Raw genomic sequence first — 16,993 nt, forward strand, 5'->3', positions numbered from 1 at the left:
AATGGGAACTGTCGTTCTGTCGTTCAACATATCTTTCCCCAGGTTGGTCTTGGAACGGCGTTCGCAATGGGGGAATTGAAAAAACAAACAAAGCATTGATACCCGTCATTTTAATGACTGTCTGGGGTAGTGACGTTTCAACTTCTTTCATCATCATAAATTCGGGGTAGTAATTTTAACTTGCCAAAACAACAATAATTACTTTATGATGTTCAATGTGATGTCATGATTAGAAAGAACTCACCGATGAGTCTTGTCCAAGGTTGCGTATTGTTAGATACTAGTACATATGTTTTTTATACATGCAATCCAGCCATCTATCGTGCCAAGTCGCTAGTCGTCATGTCCCATAGATCGATCATCCATCTTACTCCATAACCACGGTGGCGCCCAACTCCTTCATGGTGTTGATGATCTTCTCGGCATCTTCCTTGGGAACGTTCTCCTTCATCATCTTGGGCGCACTCTCGACGAACTTCTTGCTGTCCACCAAGCTCAGGCCGAGCATGTTCTTGACCTCCTTGATGACCTTGGCCTTGGAGGGGGCATCGAATCCTTGGAGCTTGAGGGTGAAGAGGGTCTTCTCGGCCGCGGCGGGAGCGGCCTCCTCAGCCTCCTCGACAGCAGCGGGGGCAGCGGCAGGGGCAGCAGCAAAGCCGCCTATGGGCATATCGGGAATGTTGAGCTTGTTCTGTTCAAGGCGTCATGTTAGCGACTACGATCCAGATAACCCCGTCAATGCCCAATTGATGTTTATCTCGGCACCAGCACTACTAACCTTGAGGCTGGAAACAAGGTCGGCAGTCTCCAGAAGAGTAAGCTGGCTAATCTGGTCGACAATGGCTTCGATCTTGGGGTTGACGGGAGCGGCTTCGGTTGAGTTCCATCTCCTCGAGGTGGCCGGGATGCGGACAAGCTGTGCGGGTGCCCGGGCAGTGCGAGCGGATCGGAGCTGGCGAGCACAGCTCTGGGCGGCGTACCGACAAGACATGGCCATTGTTGTGGTTGAACTGGTGGATGCTCAATTCGAGAGAGTCGTCGCGTGCGGGCGTCTGAGGGAATGTCTTGAAGTTTTTCGAGTATCAATGTTCTGGCGGGCTAGCGGCTTGGTCACGTGTATAATTGGGGCAATCACTTGTATGTCGAACGATGCGTCTTTGCTTTGCAATTGTAACTTCTAGATACAAGGAGATAGGTAGGATTCGAGTATAAAATTTGATATGGAACAGTACTATTGAGTCAATCGAGTGAATTCTTGGTGATGCTCAAGTTCTGACTGTGGTGCTGTTATGCTATATCACCTGAGCCAAAAGCCATGCTTCCTTGAGCCGAAGGGACTCATGTTGAATTGGACGTCAATAGTTGGGGGAATTAGGAAGGTGAGGCAACACATTCGTTTAAAAATAAATGAGAATATCAGTAATAATCTCAGAATAGTAACACATGACCTTTAGCGACCCAATTCGGTAAATTGAATGCTGTCGATGCCAATTACTTTACAGGTGAGCTCCAGGGTCCATGAGATTAGCGCAGTCTAGAAGGACCCACAACTACACAAACCGAGATAAGATAACAGAAAAAAAAGTCAAGTTCAAGGTGCGGTTGGTGAATCACGTTAACACCAGCATCGGCAGCCAAAATTTGTCGACAAGAGCGCAATCATGGCAATGATTGATGTCTCAAGACAGAGGAGGTCGCTCCTTGCGGACGCGACCGTGTTAGAACTTTTGCCCGCAGAAATACTGGCAATTATTCAGACAGAGTCCTCGACGAAGCTGCTCGATGCTATTGCTGAGGCAGCTCTTTGCCCACCACTTACAGAGCGTATCTTTGCGCATTTCGAGCACGTCTTCCCAGACGTTTGTGCTCGATGGATTCTCAACCCTGGCAATGAACAAAGACACATACGAATATACTCGGCACTAGCACGTATTCTTCCTTTTGCACCCTATCTATCAACATTCATCGAATACGCCTCTTCTACTGCCGAACAGCCGACTAATTCACACTCTCTACGACTCCCACCCTTGAAACTCGACCAGGATGCCACTACTCAAGACGGCGATGTCCTCTTGCAGAGCCTCCTTGTCGCTTGGAGGCTGATCAGCTTCGACTCGCGCAACTTTGGCCCCCTGACATCGGCCGCTTTCATGCAGACCCTTTTTAATCATCAAAGTACAGCAGTTCGTTATCTCGCGACCAGGATATTCATTCAACTTCTTCATGGGTCAGATTGGAAGCTCGAGTCTCTCATCCAGGAACATATCGGCAAGAGCGAGGCCATCCTCGCAGACTTTGATGGCAGATCGATTGATTATGGGTTCCTGTCGCTGTACGAACAGTCTCGAGTAAAGTCCTTCCTAACTTTGCGCCAAGAAATACAGGCTGCCCACGAAGCCGACGACAATGACTCCCCGTACCTACAGGCGCTTACGCCTTATGTTGTTTCCTATGGCAATGTCATTCTCCCTAGACCTCTGGGCCCAACCGGAGAGCCCTCAAATCTAGTACTGACTCCCACGACCGTGTCCAACTTGGAAAAGCTGGCGACCATGCTACGAGAACCCGACCCAGTCATGCTCCATGGCGCGCCTGGAGTTGGCAAGACTGCTTTGGTTCATGAAATTGCCAAACAACTTGGCATGTACTCCAACATGGTCACACTGCATCTTAACGAACAGACTGACGCCAAGATGTTGATCGGTCTATACTCAACCGACACGAAGCCCGGCAGTTTCCAGTGGCGTGCTGGTGTCTTGACTACAGCAGTGAAAGAAGGTCGATGGGTGTTGGTGGAGGATCTGGACCGAGCCCCCACCGAAGTTTTGAGCACGCTGCTCCCCCTTATCGAACGACAAGAACTTCTTATTCCAAGTCGAGGCGAAAGAATACGCGCAGCAAGCACCTTCCGACTTTTTGCAACAGTGCGGACGTCACGAGGTATGAATGGACGGGAAAACCTGCCTAGCATGGTTGGAATGCGATTTTGGCAGACTTTGAATACCCAAGCCCTCGCGGCCTCCGAACTTGAAGATGTCATAGTTCAGACGTACCCCATCCTGCGAAGGCTTGTCCCGGATATTCTTGCAGTATACACCCGTCTGTCCCAGTTCAGCAACAAACCTGGCGCATTGACTCGGGGTCGCAATGTGATGGACCGTCAGATGACGTTGCGCGACTTGCTGAAATGGTGTCGCAGATTGCGCGAGTCTTTGATCGCCGCCGGCTCGAAGACAGGGGAAGAAGCGATCACCAATACGACAGAAGATCAAATGTTCATGGAGGCGGTTGATTGTTTTGTTGGAAGCTGCCCCGATCCACAGATCGGCAAAGAGCTCATCTTCGCGATTGCCGAGGAGATTCGCATTCCAAAATCACGAGTCGAATATTATCTATCAACTCATATACCCCCTTTACAGGAGAGCGAAAACCAGTTCAGCATTGGCCGCGCAGTGTTGCGCAAGAAGAAGCAATCCAACAGGGTACAGAAGTCAAAGCGACCATTCGCAAGCACAGCGCATGCCAAAAGGCTGTTGGAACAAATTGCCGTCGCCGTAAAACTCAACGAAGCTGTCCTCCTTGTTGGAGAAACCGGTATCGGTAAGACTACAGTGGTCCAACAACTGGCCGAGTCCTTAGGTCACAAGCTTGTTGCTGTGAACTTGTCCCAACAGAGTGAGGTTGGCGACCTTCTCGGTGGCTTCAAGCCTGTCAATACCAGAACATTGGCCATGCCCCTCAAGGAAGAGTTCGAGGATCTATTCTCAGCTACCGGCATCTCTGTGTCCAAAAACCAAAAGTACCTCGAACAGGTAGGCAAATGTTTTGCCAAGGGACAATGGTCAAGGGTGTCTAAACTGTGGAAGGAAGCCCCCAAGATGTTTAACAAGATTGTAAAAGAGCTCGAACGAGTTCAGGCTGAACAAGTAGAGACTCGAGATGGAGATGAGCAGCCTACCAAGCGTCGAAAGACTCAGTCCAAGCTGCAAACCCTGCTTGATCTGCGTCCGCGGTGGGATCTGTTTGCCCGCAATCTCGAGCAGTTCGATGTTCAGATCTCTGGAGGCTCTGGCAGCTTTGCCTTTTCTTTCATGGAGGGAAATCTTGTCAAGGCTGTGCGTAACGGTGACTGGGTTCTTCTCGATGAGATTAACCTTGCTTCTCCTGATACCCTTGAAAGTATCGCCGATCTCTTAACCGGCCCCGAGGAGCGACCATCTATTCTCCTGTCAGAAACCGGCGAGATCGAGAAGATTGAGGCTCATCCCAATTTTAGAATCTTCGGTGCCATGAACCCTGCAACCGATATTGGAAAGCGAGATTTACCAGTTGGAATTCGCTCCAGATTCACCGAAGTTTATGTTTCCAGCCCAGACAAGGATATCAAAGATCTGCTCAACATCATTAAGACTTATCTCGGTAATAGTAGCAGCAAGAATGACCAAGCAGCAGATGACATCGCGCGTCTCTATCTCAACACCAAGCGATTGGCAGAAGAGAAAAGATTGGTCGATGGAGCGAATGAAGTACCTCACTTCAGTCTTCGTACCCTGACCCGAGTTCTGAGCTATGTGAATACCATTGCACCATACTATGGTTTGCGAAGGGCTCTCTACGAGGGTTTCGCAATGGGCTTTCTCACACTGCTTGATAGAGAGTCGGAAAAGATGCTTGTGCCCTTGATATCCCACCATATTTTCGAGAGTCACGGCAACCCCCAGTCATTGCTTTCTCAAACACCAAAACACCCCAACGATGGTAAACAATATGTACCCTTCAAGAACAAGAACCGGGACAGACAATACTGGCTCTTCCAGGGCAATGAAACACCCATTGAGCGGGACGACTACATTATTACTCCTTACGTTGAACGCAATCTTCTGAACCTTGTCCGTGCAACCTCGACAAGGCGGTTCCCAATTCTTATCCAAGGTCCAACCTCTGCCGGAAAGACAAGTATGATCGAGTACCTTGCAAACTTCACTGGAAACAAGTTCGTGCGTATCAACAACCACGAACATACCGACCTCCAGGAGTATCTTGGTACCTATATCTCTGGGTCTGATGGTAAGCTACGTTTCCAAGAAGGTATTCTTGTGCAAGCAATGCGTCAAGGTCACTGGATTGTGCTTGACGAACTGAACCTGGCGCCAACCGACGTTCTTGAGGCCCTGAACCGTCTTCTGGATGACAACCGGGAGCTCTTGATCCCCGAAACTCAAGAGATCGTCAGACCACATGAGAATTTCATCTTGTTTGCTACGCAGAACCCTCCTGGTCTATACGGTGGCAGAAAGGTGCTTTCAAGAGCATTCCGTAACAGGTTCCTAGAGCTGCACTTCGATGACATACCTGAAGATGAGTTGGAGTTTATTCTCCAACAACGAAGTCGGAACACCTCTCCTCCTGATTGTCGAAGAATCGTCACTGTCTATAAGGAGCTGTCAAGACTTCGTCAAACAAGTCGACTTTTCGAACAAAAAGATAGTTTTGCTACACTTAGAGACCTGTTCCGCTGGGCCTTGCGAGAGGCGGAGACACGCGAAGAAATTGCTTGTCACGGGTTCATGCTGCTTGCAGAAAGGGTTCGCGAGGAGGAGGAGCGCATTGCTGTCAAGGAGATCATTGAGAAGGTCTTCAAAGTCAAGATCGATCCCCAGAATCTGTACTCTGCCACTGTGGCCCCTGAGCTGAAGCAGTTCACGAGCCAGAAGAACAGTCAGGGAGTTGTATGGACCCATGCAATGCGCCGACTCTATGTTCTTGTCTCTCGAGCATTACGTAACAACGAGCCTGTATTGCTAGTGGGCGAGACAGGTTGCGGCAAGACAACCGTTGTTCAACTGCTTGCTGAGGCATTGAAAAGAGAGCTCCATATCGTCAACGCTCACCAAAACACCGAGACGGGCGATCTGATTGGTTCACAACGACCTGTTCGTAACCGTGGAGCCATTATCGATGCTATGGACGTGGACTTGAAGTCGGTTCTACAGGAACTTGGATTAGATATCTCCGGATTGGTCGAAGAGCGCTTGGAGCGATACAAGGCATTGGATTCTTCGATCATCAACAACATTCCACAAGACATCCGGGAGCGAATTAGTGCCAGCGAGACACGAAGCAAAGCTTTGTTTGAGTGGGCAGACGGAAGTCTGGTTGAGTCGATGCGAGAGGGTCACTTTTTCCTCCTCGATGAAATCTCCTTGGCTGATGACTCAGTTCTGGAGCGCCTCAACTCTGTGCTGGAACCTTCAAGAACACTTCTTCTCGCCGAAAAGGGTGTTGATAACTCCTTTGTTGTTGGGGCTGATGGTTTCCAGTTCTTTGCCACCATGAATCCAGGTGGTGATTTTGGAAAGAAGGAGCTGTCGCCTGCTTTACGAAACCGATTTACTGAAATTTGGGTTCCTGCCTTGTCGCAGAGCGAAGACATCTACGAGATTGTCAAGACAAAGCTCAACAGTGACTCCAAGCAACTGACTGACATCATTGTTAAGTTTGCTGCCTGGTTCGGTGACACTTTCAGGTCCATGGCGTCAGCGCCGTTCTCCGTTAGAGAAATCCTGGTCTGGGTCCAATTTATCAACAATTTCCAATCCAACCAACCTATTGTTTCCCTGGTTCATGGTGCTTCGACTATCTTTATTGACAGCATCGGCGCCAACCCTTCTGCTATTCTTGCTACCGACCCCAAGTCACTCGGCCAGCAACGGCAGAAGTGTCTGGGCAAGCTGAGTGAGCTTATTGGCGAGGATATCTCTGGGATCTATGAGACACAGCCTGAGCTCTCCATGGATGACACTTCTTTGACCATTGGTCACTTCAGCATCCCTCGGGCTTCCACAGGCGTTGCTGATCCTGGATTTGCTTTTCATGCACCCACTACTCGCTTGAACGCCATGCGAGTCCTTCGAGCGCTTCAGATGCAACGACCGATCCTGCTTGAGGGAAGTCCTGGCGTCGGTAAAACGACTCTTGTTGCAGCTCTATCCCAAGCGTGCGGCCAGCCGCTGACCAGGATCAATTTATCTGACCAAACTGATTTGATGGACTTGTTTGGTACTGATGTTCCCGTTGAAGGAGCCGAGGCTGGCAACTTTGCTTGGAGAGATGCCCCGTTCCTTCAGGCTATGCAGAAGGGAGAGTGGGTTCTCCTGGACGAAATGAACCTTGCTTCTCAGTCTGTACTGGAAGGTCTCAACGCTTGTCTTGATCATCGAGGTGAGGTTTATATCTCGGAGCTGGATCAAGTCTTTAAGCGTCATCCGGATTTCCGTCTTTTCGCAGCTCAAAATCCTCATCACCAGGGTGGTGGTCGCAAAGGTTTACCCGCCTCTTTTGTCAACCGTTTCATCGTTGTCTACGCCGATGTCTTCTCAGACGACGATCTGAATTTGATTGCAGCTCACAACTATCCCAAGATTGAACCACAGGCGATCAGCCAACTGATCCAGTTTGTGTCTCAACTCGACCACAAGCTGGCCATCGAGAAGGCTTTTGGAAGCCAGGGAAGTCCTTGGGAGTTCAATTTGCGTGATGTACTTCGCTGGTTGAAACTTCTCGACTCTTCTGACCCTCTGCTTCACAATGCCCATGTCGATGACTTCCTCGACATTATTGTCCGACAGCGATTCCGATCACAGCGGGACCGTGAGGAAGTGGACAATCTTTTTACGTTGATCTCCGGATCGCCGCCACGACAGCATAGCTTGTATCATGATATCAACCCAATGTTTGGTCAAGTTGGGTTGGCTCTGCTCGACAGACATCCCCATTCTCAGCCCGAGCGACTCCCCAATATCGACATTGTTCCTAGGCTGGCTGAGCTTGAGTCTCTCATGATTTGTGTCAAGCAAAACGTTCCTTGTATTCTCAGCAGCCCTTCAGGCTACGGCAAGTCCGTTCTCTTGGAACATGTCGCAGCTTTGGCTGGGAAACCTCTTGTGGTGTTCCCGATGAACGCTGACATCGATACTATGGATCTCGTTGGTGGTTTTGAGCAGGCAGACCCCCTTCGCGAAGTTAACGCTGCTCTCAGGGCCCTCCAACAGGACCTGCAGAACTCGATCATGTCGGCAGTGCCAGAGGATATCCCTAACCAGGCGCTTCATCTACTTCATTTGCTTGATGGCTTTACTGGTGATGTTGCATCTCTTCCCGCCATCACTGAAGCGGCTAAGGAGCTGCTTCAAAAGGTCCCTGAGGACTCCGAGGTCGCGACCACATTGTCCAAGGCGCTTGTTCCCCTTCAACAAAACTTGGTGTTGGAGAACCCTCGCTTTGAGTGGCTGGATGGTGTCATCGTTAAGGCCCTACAAATGGGTCAGTGGCTGGTTCTTGACAATGCCAATATGTGTAACGCTTCTGTCTTGGATCGTTTAAACTCCCTCCTTGAGCCAAACGGCTTCTTGAGCATCAACGAGCATTGCGGACCCGGCGGAGAACCTAGAATCGTGCGACCACACCCAGAATTCCGCATTTTCTTAACTATGGATCCCCGATATGGTGAGCTTTCTCGCGCAATGCGGAACCGTGCTGTTGAAATCCACATCCACACACCTCCTCCTGCCCTCGACCCCTCATACACTAGAGTCGTGAGTGTGGAGAGCAGTCTGCAACGTTACGGCATATCCAAGCAGGTAGCTGATTCGATTACGGCAACCGATGGATCTGTCGAGATTGTTGAGCGCGCTCTTGAGACCCTTTCTATATCAGATGTCGCTCTCCTTCCTCGATTTGCCGACACTCTGCCAAAGGGTACTGCTGACAAAGTGGCGTTCGAGGTTGGAGTTGCAGAATTGCTTGATTTCCTTCACTCAAGCAATGGCGCTGACGGTGTCAATGCTGTTTCTGGTTTGTACGCTTCCTTGAACGTTTCCGAGGCACTCAAGCCCGCGCAGCCCCTGCACCCACTCAGCAACTTCCCCATGGCTCAGCTTTTGTCTTCTCCAGACCACGCACGATGGCTTGGCGCATGTCTCGAATTCTACCACGACCTCTATCGCCTGCAAAACTCTATCGAGGACCAACGACACCAAGCTCAGGTTAACAAATTGAACGCTCTCAACAGACTTCAACGATCACTTGTTAGTGACCGTGTGGCAGCTGTGTCAAAGGATGCCACTGTGAAGCTGGCTTCGTTCTTGGTCTCTACGATCAACTCTATCAAAGAGTGGCTTGGGTTCAGCTTCGAGTCTTCTGAGTCATGGATGGAGCGCGTTCGCATTCTTAGGGGTGTTGTTCGCTATCTTGAGCGTACTGTCCAGCTCACCACCGAAGACAACTTTGACGAAGCCAAGTTTCAAGCACACCTCGCACAAGGTGCAAACTTCCTCCAAAAACAATTGTCTCTGTCGTATGGAGCCCAGGAGCGAGAATTTGTTCGCCTTCTTTTTGAACGGCTGGGCAAAGACTTTACCGCTGGATTCAAGTTGTCGACCGGTCTGAGCATGGAGTTGCTTTGGCATGTTTTCCGCCCGACTCCTCTGCCTACAAAGATGCTCTTGGACCAAACACTAGAACTCGAAAAGCTGGGCTCTCGATTCGATACTTTGCGTTGGAAGGCGGGAGCAGCAATTCCTGACTTGGCAAAGGCCATGACAACCCTTCAGAAGGCCTCTGGAATTATCAGCAGTGATGTTCCAAACGTGGACAGCCTTCTGGAAGCTCTCACTACAGAAATTGAGTCCCTTGAAAGTCGAATCGGTGCTGATGAGGCTGAGCGTATGCCTTTCATGGTTGAAGAATTCGAATCGCTTCGCCAGATAGCAATGCTTAGCCCCACCAACTCGGATCACGCAGAGCTGCAAGTACTGTCTAATATCCCTACACAGGCTGGAATGATGCTAGCCAGCTCTGAACACCAGGCTGCACTTCTCCAGTCAGTCGAGAATCTGGTATACCAGAGCCAATTCTCTTGGGATGGCAAGTTCGTGACGTCGTTCTGGTCAAAGCTACAACACCTGGGATCAGTCAACTTGGGCTCTCTGGCTCTCCTTGAAGCCGAGCTCCCAATTGCCGGTCGGCAGCTTGCGATACTCAGTGCTGACTTGGTTCAGAACCCCCTGATTAGACTGAACAATGTGCTCTATAGCCTTCTTCTCGAGGTCTTCAGTGCTCATGGCCAGGGCCTTAAGGACGCTGTTGTTGAATCAGCACAGCTTGTTTCTCAAGACCCCGCCATGAACTCACAGGCTTTCGAAGGCATTTTGATTCTCATTGAACAAGATCACTTCCGTCAAATTGCCGTTGAGCACCTTATCCCTGCTATGAAGGCGCTCACTGCTTCGCAAGAGGACCGCCAAAAACAGGCACATCTGTCAGCTTATGCTTGGATTCACTTTAGTATTGGCACTGTCAAGCTGTACGTTCCCGACCGTGTCTTTGATCCTCAGAGTAGGCCGAAGATGGAACGCGAATTTCTTCAAGAGATGCATACTCTTCTGGATGAGCGAACTGGGTCACTTCGGACGTTTGAGAAGCTCTTTACTGGACAAGATACGAACGAGCGCATCCGTCTCCTGGAAGCTGAAGCCACTGCCCTTGGCCCTCTTCCAGAAGATGTTCGACCAATCTACAGACCCGATCAATCAGAGCTCAGCCGCCTTCATGCTGAATTCTCGAACGTGCTGAAGGCCGTCACGGGCCCTACCCTGTCTTCCGCTCTTCAAACCATCGACAATGACCCGAGTAGAGCGGCAGAAGAGTTACAGCTGGTGAAAGAAAACGTACTTCGACTTTTGGACAGACTCTCTGCGCGTTTCGAAGCATATCAAGACATGACACGGCCCGCCTCAAGCCTGCTTCGTTGCCTCATGATCGGACTTTCATTATGCGATGCCGCATCAGCTCGTAACTTGGCACCTGCTTCACAGCAGATTCTTGAAGTTACTCCTTTCCTGGGTGGAACCATGTGGAACCAGAAGGACGGAGACTTCTTGTCGCGAACGTTTGAATTCCTCAACTACATGTCCGTCGTTGCCAGCGTTGAAGGTTTCGAGAACATTGGTCATGGTGCCCGTGATATGGTTTTCAAGAGCTTCCACAGCTTGTTCGACGAGTGGACCAAGAGACTCGAGGTCGATCGCAAGGAGCAAGCTGCCAAGGGCAGCCTTTATCGCTTCCGCGGCTCCCTGGAGGATGAAGAGGAGATTGACACAGAGGAGTTCAACGAGCTATTCCCCACTTTTGATGAGGAAGAAGCAGCGAATGTGCCTTCTGCCAAAAAGCAAGATGAAGTGCGCGACCAATCTCTGCGTGTGGCACAAATCCACAAGAACCTCTTCCTTACTCGACAAGACTTCGCTACAACGATCAAGGATGTTTGCAAATCTGTGGGTGACAGAGTTACATCGGAAACCATTGACCACAAGAACATCGACCGTAATCTGACAAGCAAGATGCTGGCTGGTACCATGTTCTTCCTGAACGACAAACTCGAGTCACTCATCTCACCCACTGTGGACAAGGGCTACAACTTCTACACAGATGCCAACGTTCCGGAAGCTCGTCAGCTTGTTGCTCTCATGTATAAGATCAAAGCTCGCTTCCGTGAGTTACAGATGGTAGACGAGATTGGCCATATGCAACCGTTGGCCGACGTCATTCAAGCTTGTGATCAAGTTCTTGAACTTGTCCACAGCGAGCCGTTGGCTAAGATCCTCCCCAAGGTTGAGTACCTTCACGGCCATGTTTACGAATGGCAATTCGGTGGATGGGCAAGCAAAATTTACGGTGTTCTTACTCTCCATAACCTCCTTACCGATACGGTCATCCGCTGGCGACGATTAGAATTATCGACTTGGGCCAATCTCTTTGATATGGAACAGAAGAAATGCCAGGATGATGCATACTCATGGTGGTTTGTGGCTTACCAAGTAGTCATTGCCGTTCCCTTGTCTCTGGTGGATGTCCCCAAAGAGATGGAAGAGTACGCTGCTTCTCTGATTTCAAGTTTGGAGATGTACTTTTCCACCGCGATCGTTGGCCAATACGGAGCACGTCTCGCCCTACTACGTCAGCTCCAAAGCCATCTCAAGCTACTGACTGAAGACTATCCTGTGCTTCAAGTTATACTGCATTCATTGTCCAACTTTATCCAATACTACTCTCGGTACGAGAAGATCATGGAGGAAACTTTGCAAAAGGGACGCCTTCCGATTGAGAAGAAGATGAAGGATGTCTTGCTCATGGCAAGCTGGAAGGACACCAATATCAATGCTCTTCGCGAGAGTGCTCGCAAGTCGCATCAGAAACTCTTCCGAATTATCAGGAAGTTCCGCGGTGTTCTTGGCCAGCAGGCGAAGCAAATCATAGAGCAAGGCCTTCCTGACGAAGACGTCCGTCGCATGGCTCACATCGACAACAAGTCTCCTGCTCCCGAGGTCCCGGCAGACGTCTTCTCCAAACTGAACGAGACCATGCCTGGGTGGATTGATGGCCACAAGCGACTTGCCAACGTCTCCAAAACTGTCTCGGTCATGCGCAAGATCTCAGACAATCCGGACATGTCTAGCGATGTACCACAGACCATCGATGACTATGTTTCCAGCCTCAGCGAGTCGATGGTGGAGTTACGAAAAGAAACGCCACCTTTCCTGAATGACGAGAATAAGGACCAGATCAAGCACTTGAAGACAAGAAAGAGGAAATTGTTCGCTGATACCTTGCGTGACCTTCGGCAGATGGGCCTCAAGTACAATCTAGGACAAGACAAACTTGCTGAACAGGAGTCACTATCCCTCATATTAGCATCCATTCAGCCCGTACAACTCCCTGAGGATGCTTCTACCGATGCCATGGACTATCATTTCCACAAGATCCTTGACCTTGCTCCCAAGGTCAGAGAGGCGTCTAGAGACCACTCTGAGGATTTGACAAGCGCCGAGATTGCGCGAAGTGTTGGTTTCGTTGAAGGTATGCTCAACCTCCTGCTCGCCCAGAGGAGTTTGATCTCCAATGGAGGCTCCTCGTTGTCGCTACTCAAGCGATCAAAATCACAATTCCATCACTTGAGCCTCGCCCAGGAGCATGGTGCTCTCATCCGTCAGACAACTGCATCCGACTGGACACGCCTTCTTTCCTGGCTCGTCCAAATCCTCCAGTATGCCATCCGCCTAGTGGAAATCCACGAGAAGCTGGGAGAAGCCAAGCACACCATGACTCTGGAACATCTGAAGTCGTGGTATGGACGATTCGAATCCCTTCATACCTCCACCGCCGGTCTCAAACACCTACCAGAAGGTGTATCCTCTGAAGAAGCTGCCCTTGCGGAAGTCAAATTCTCCAGTGAACTGACCAGCTTCCGCGCTAGCCTAGAGGATCTTAACAGAGAACAGCCGAAGCTTTCTTTTGTCTTTATGCAAATTGCCGGCTGGACTAATATTAGCGAGGAGGTTCTAAACCTGACATTCAATGGCATGGAGCTAGGCACATTTGCAAACGCCATCTCGACACTTTGCGACAAGATCCTCGTCGCTGTCGAAGGAGCAAAGAAAGCCGCGAAAGAAATTCCCCGTAAGGAAAATGAGCCTGGCTGGTTGACTAGCCACAGTGACGGCTTTGCGAACTTGTTTACCAAGCTTCGTATTGCAGAGGTTGAACGAAGTGTGACTGGTTGCATCAATATGCTGCAGCAAATGCAGCTCGAGGATCAGCATCTTGGCCAGGCAGCTATGAGCCTCATGGCTATTGCAAGCCCGATCTTGAGCGAATATGTTGATCTGTCACAGCAGATTTTGATGCAGGTCGTCGACATCCACAGCGCTATAGCGCATATGGCCTACAATATGACCAAGACTTTCACTCAAATCTCGGCTCAAGGATTCTGCACCCCGCAAGAAAAGTCCGATGAAACCTCTGGTGAATCCGGCAAAGTGGAATCCGGCACTGGCCTCGGTGACGGCGAAGGTGCCGAAGACATTAGCAAGGACATCCAACCCGATGAAGACCTCTCTGAGCTTGCTCAAGAAGCTAACAAAGAGGAGAATGGCGAAATGGAAGATGAAAAGGATGCTGTCGATATGGCGGATGAAGAGCTTGAGGGAGATATGGGTAGTGTTGACGGTGCCGAGGACGACGAAGAAGGATCGAAGAATGGGGATGAAGAGGAGGAGGAGAATGACATGGACGAAGAGGCTGGAGATGTTGATGACCTTGATCCTACTGCTGTCGACGAGAAGATGTGGGATGGAGATGACGAAGAGAAGGCCGAGAAAGACCAGCAGGGCGAGAAGGCCAAGGGGCAGAAGAAGGATGATGAGCAGCTGGCTGGAGACGAGGACGCCCAGAAACAGGATGGCGAAGAACAGCCGGACGTTGACGATTCTGGTGAACAAGATGCCGAGGAGGAGGAGGATGAAGCTGGCGTGGAAGAAGAGGATGTAAAGACCCAGGAGGAAATGAACAAGCAAGAGCAGACCGCTCAGGAGAACGACACCCTGGCACTCCCCGAAGACATGGATTTGGACCTCGGCGATGAGCAGGAGCCAGCATCAGACAGTGATGACTTGGATGATCTGTCTGACATTGAAGAAGAAAAGAAAGACGTCGAGGACCAGGAAATGGGCGATGATGGGGATGAAGACTCGGATGATGCAGCGGCCGAGACTCAGCTCCAAGAGGAGGCAGGAGAAGAAGCTGGAATCGAAGAGGATGAAGAAACACCCGAGGAAAAGGCTGGCGGCAAGGACGAGGTCGATGAGGAAGTTGAACCAGAGGAAGAAGAGAAGGCGGAAGAGCAGGAGGATGCTACGGACCAGAACCAACCTCCTCAAGACAACGCCACGACGGACACCGACAATGCAGCACCAAGCGATGTCAAGACCTCTGGCCAAGATCAGAATGCGGACTCGATGGATGTCGACGATAACTTCCAGAGCAATGCCGCTCAACAAGAGGACGGCGAGATGGGAGAAGGTGCCGCTGACCAGGATACAAGCGCAGGAAACAAAGGGTCTACGTCACAGTCAAAGGAGATTACGGACAGAGCCGACCAAGAGCAAGACAAGCCGGACTCAGCTCGCAGCGATCCTTTCAAGAAGCTCGGCGACGCCCTTGAACGTTGGCATCGACAGCAAAAGGACATCAAGGACGCCGAATCCTCCGACGCCAACGAACAAAACGCGCCACAGGATCCAAGCGCCGATCAAGGTCGCAAGGAATTCCAGCATCTTCAGGACGACGAGACTGCCACAGACACGCAAGCTATGGGAACTGCAGACGACGAACAGGTGCAGCCTATCGATGAGTCCATGGCCATCGATGAGGAGAAGCAAGATCCCACAAGCCGTCTGATGGATGAGGACAAGGAGGAGACCGAGCAGGATCCCGATCAAATGGATACTGCCGACACCGCCGAGGCGCCAGATGCAAGCAATCAGGATGCAGACAAGGATCAGGACGACACCCGCTCAGGAGTCAAGACACGCCAAGGCAACTATGACCGCGAGCTCAGTCCTTCCGAACAAGAGGCGCAAATGTTGGAAGAGGACCAAGACGAAGCAGATATCCAAGAAACATCGACTCAGCTCTCTATCACTCACATCTCGGACGAAGAACGCCCACTTCGAGACTTTGGAGAGTCGATGCAGCAGTGGACCGAGTTCCAGACCAAGACACATTCGCTCTCGTTGTCATTGACATCTCAACTCCGACTCATCCTTACACCTTCGCAGTCAACAAAGCTCTCGGGCGGTTTCCGTACCGGTAAGCGGCTCAGCATCAAGCGCATCATCCCATACATCGCTTCAAGTTACAAGCGAGACAAGATCTGGATGCGACGCAGCATTCCAACCAAGCGAACCTACCAAATCCTACTCTGCGTGGATGACAGTAAGAGTATGGGAGAGACATCCTCGGGTACTCTGGCGATGGAATCTCTGGTTATGGTGTCACGCTCACTTACAATGCTGGAGGCTGGACAAGTTGGTGTCATGGGCTTTGGCGCCGACGTCTTCGCCGCTCATTGTCTTACAGAACCTTTTGCTTCGGATGCTGGAGCCAAGGTGCTACAGAAATTCAACTTCTCTCAAGATCGCACCGACATTGGCTTGCTCATTCAAAGAACCATTGAAACTTTCAGAGAGGCTCGACAACAGAGCAGTGGCAATACTGATCTCTGGCAACTTGCACTCATTCTTTCTGACGGCCTTACACCTTCGTCAGCCCATGAGGGTATCCGACGAATGTTGCGGGAGGCTATGGAAGAGCGTATCATGATCGTGTTCATTATTATGGATGACACGGGCAAGAAGAAGGGCGATAGTGTGCTTGAGCTCAAGGAAGCCAAGTTTGTTCGAGATGGCGGAGAGAGCAAAGTGGTGATTGAGAGGTATCTGGACACGTTCCCGTTCCAGTATTACTTGATTGTCCACAATCTCGAAGAGTTGCCAAGTGCACTGGCTGGCCTTTTGCGAACGTGGTTTGCTGAGGTCAACGCATAGAGTGATGGCGCAGCTCGGAGAGTTGTTTCCTTTACTTTGTACAAAGAACAGGGTGGGATGGTTAGTTTATAGACGGTTGCAAAACTATTATACAGGAGTTTAAGGGGTGCCTTTGATTTATTTAACATTCTTGACAAGATAGTGAAAATCTTGATTGATAAAATTACTTAGAGAAACCAATTTGATTCAATTATTTGTTAGACAAAGCCGTTGTATAATAGCCAAATGTTGAATATGATAGCCCGTGTAGAGTATTGTTGAATGAGTCAAACTGTGATATTAACAAGAGACATTGATGCCGATCTCTTCTACTTACCACGCTATTGGATCGCATTCCAGGATCCATGGCTTGTAGACCCTGGCTCAGAGCCCTTTAGGCACCTGTAGTAGTGGACTAGCAGACGCCTTTAGGCCTGCCAGGGAATTCAAGAGGCACTGGCGCTACTGCACAAACCCAAGACAGTGCCCCGGGCGATCCCCCCACTTTACTCTACTGCCGTTCCCCCGCGCTGCAGCTACGGTAAAGAATTCTATACTTCTCCCACTTTAAC

The 16,993-nt window shown here is 50.3% G+C and overlaps 2 protein-coding genes across 2 annotated transcripts; one reads left to right on the top strand and one right to left on the bottom strand.

Moving 5' to 3' along the window:
* Positions 1 to 206: 206 nt before the first annotated feature.
* FGSG_07257 (uncharacterized protein) lies at positions 207 to 1,326 on the bottom strand. The gene is made up of 2 exons (XM_011328693.1): positions 779 to 1,326; positions 207 to 691 (listed from the first exon to the last, which is right to left on the bottom strand). Exons 1-2 carry the CDS (start codon positions 995 to 997, stop codon positions 368 to 370), a joined length of 543 nt encoding a protein of 180 aa, XP_011326995.1. The 5' UTR covers positions 998 to 1,326; the 3' UTR covers positions 207 to 367.
* A 335-nt stretch (positions 1,327 to 1,661) lies between these two features.
* Positions 1,662 to 16,442, top strand: FGSG_07258 (uncharacterized protein; the record flags this gene model as incomplete). Its single annotated transcript, XM_011328694.1, has 1 exon — positions 1,662 to 16,442. One exon carries the CDS (start codon positions 1,662 to 1,664, stop codon positions 16,440 to 16,442), a length of 14,781 nt encoding a protein of 4,926 aa, XP_011326996.1.
* Positions 16,443 to 16,993: the final 551 nt, after the last annotated feature.

Source organism: Fusarium graminearum, chromosome 4 (assembly GCF_000240135.3).
Source record: "Fusarium graminearum PH-1 chromosome 4, whole genome shotgun sequence".
Taxonomy (NCBI): domain Eukaryota; kingdom Fungi; phylum Ascomycota; class Sordariomycetes; order Hypocreales; family Nectriaceae; genus Fusarium; species Fusarium graminearum.

Coding starts and splice junctions, on each gene's coding strand:
- FGSG_07257 (XM_011328693.1), bottom strand. CDS start 997: ATGGCCATGTCTTGTCGGTACGCCGCCCAGAGCTGTGCTCGCCAGCTC. Junction 692..778: donor ACCTTGTTTCCAGCCTCAAG/GTTAGTAGTGCT, acceptor CGCCTTGAACAG/AACAAGCTCAACATTCCCGA.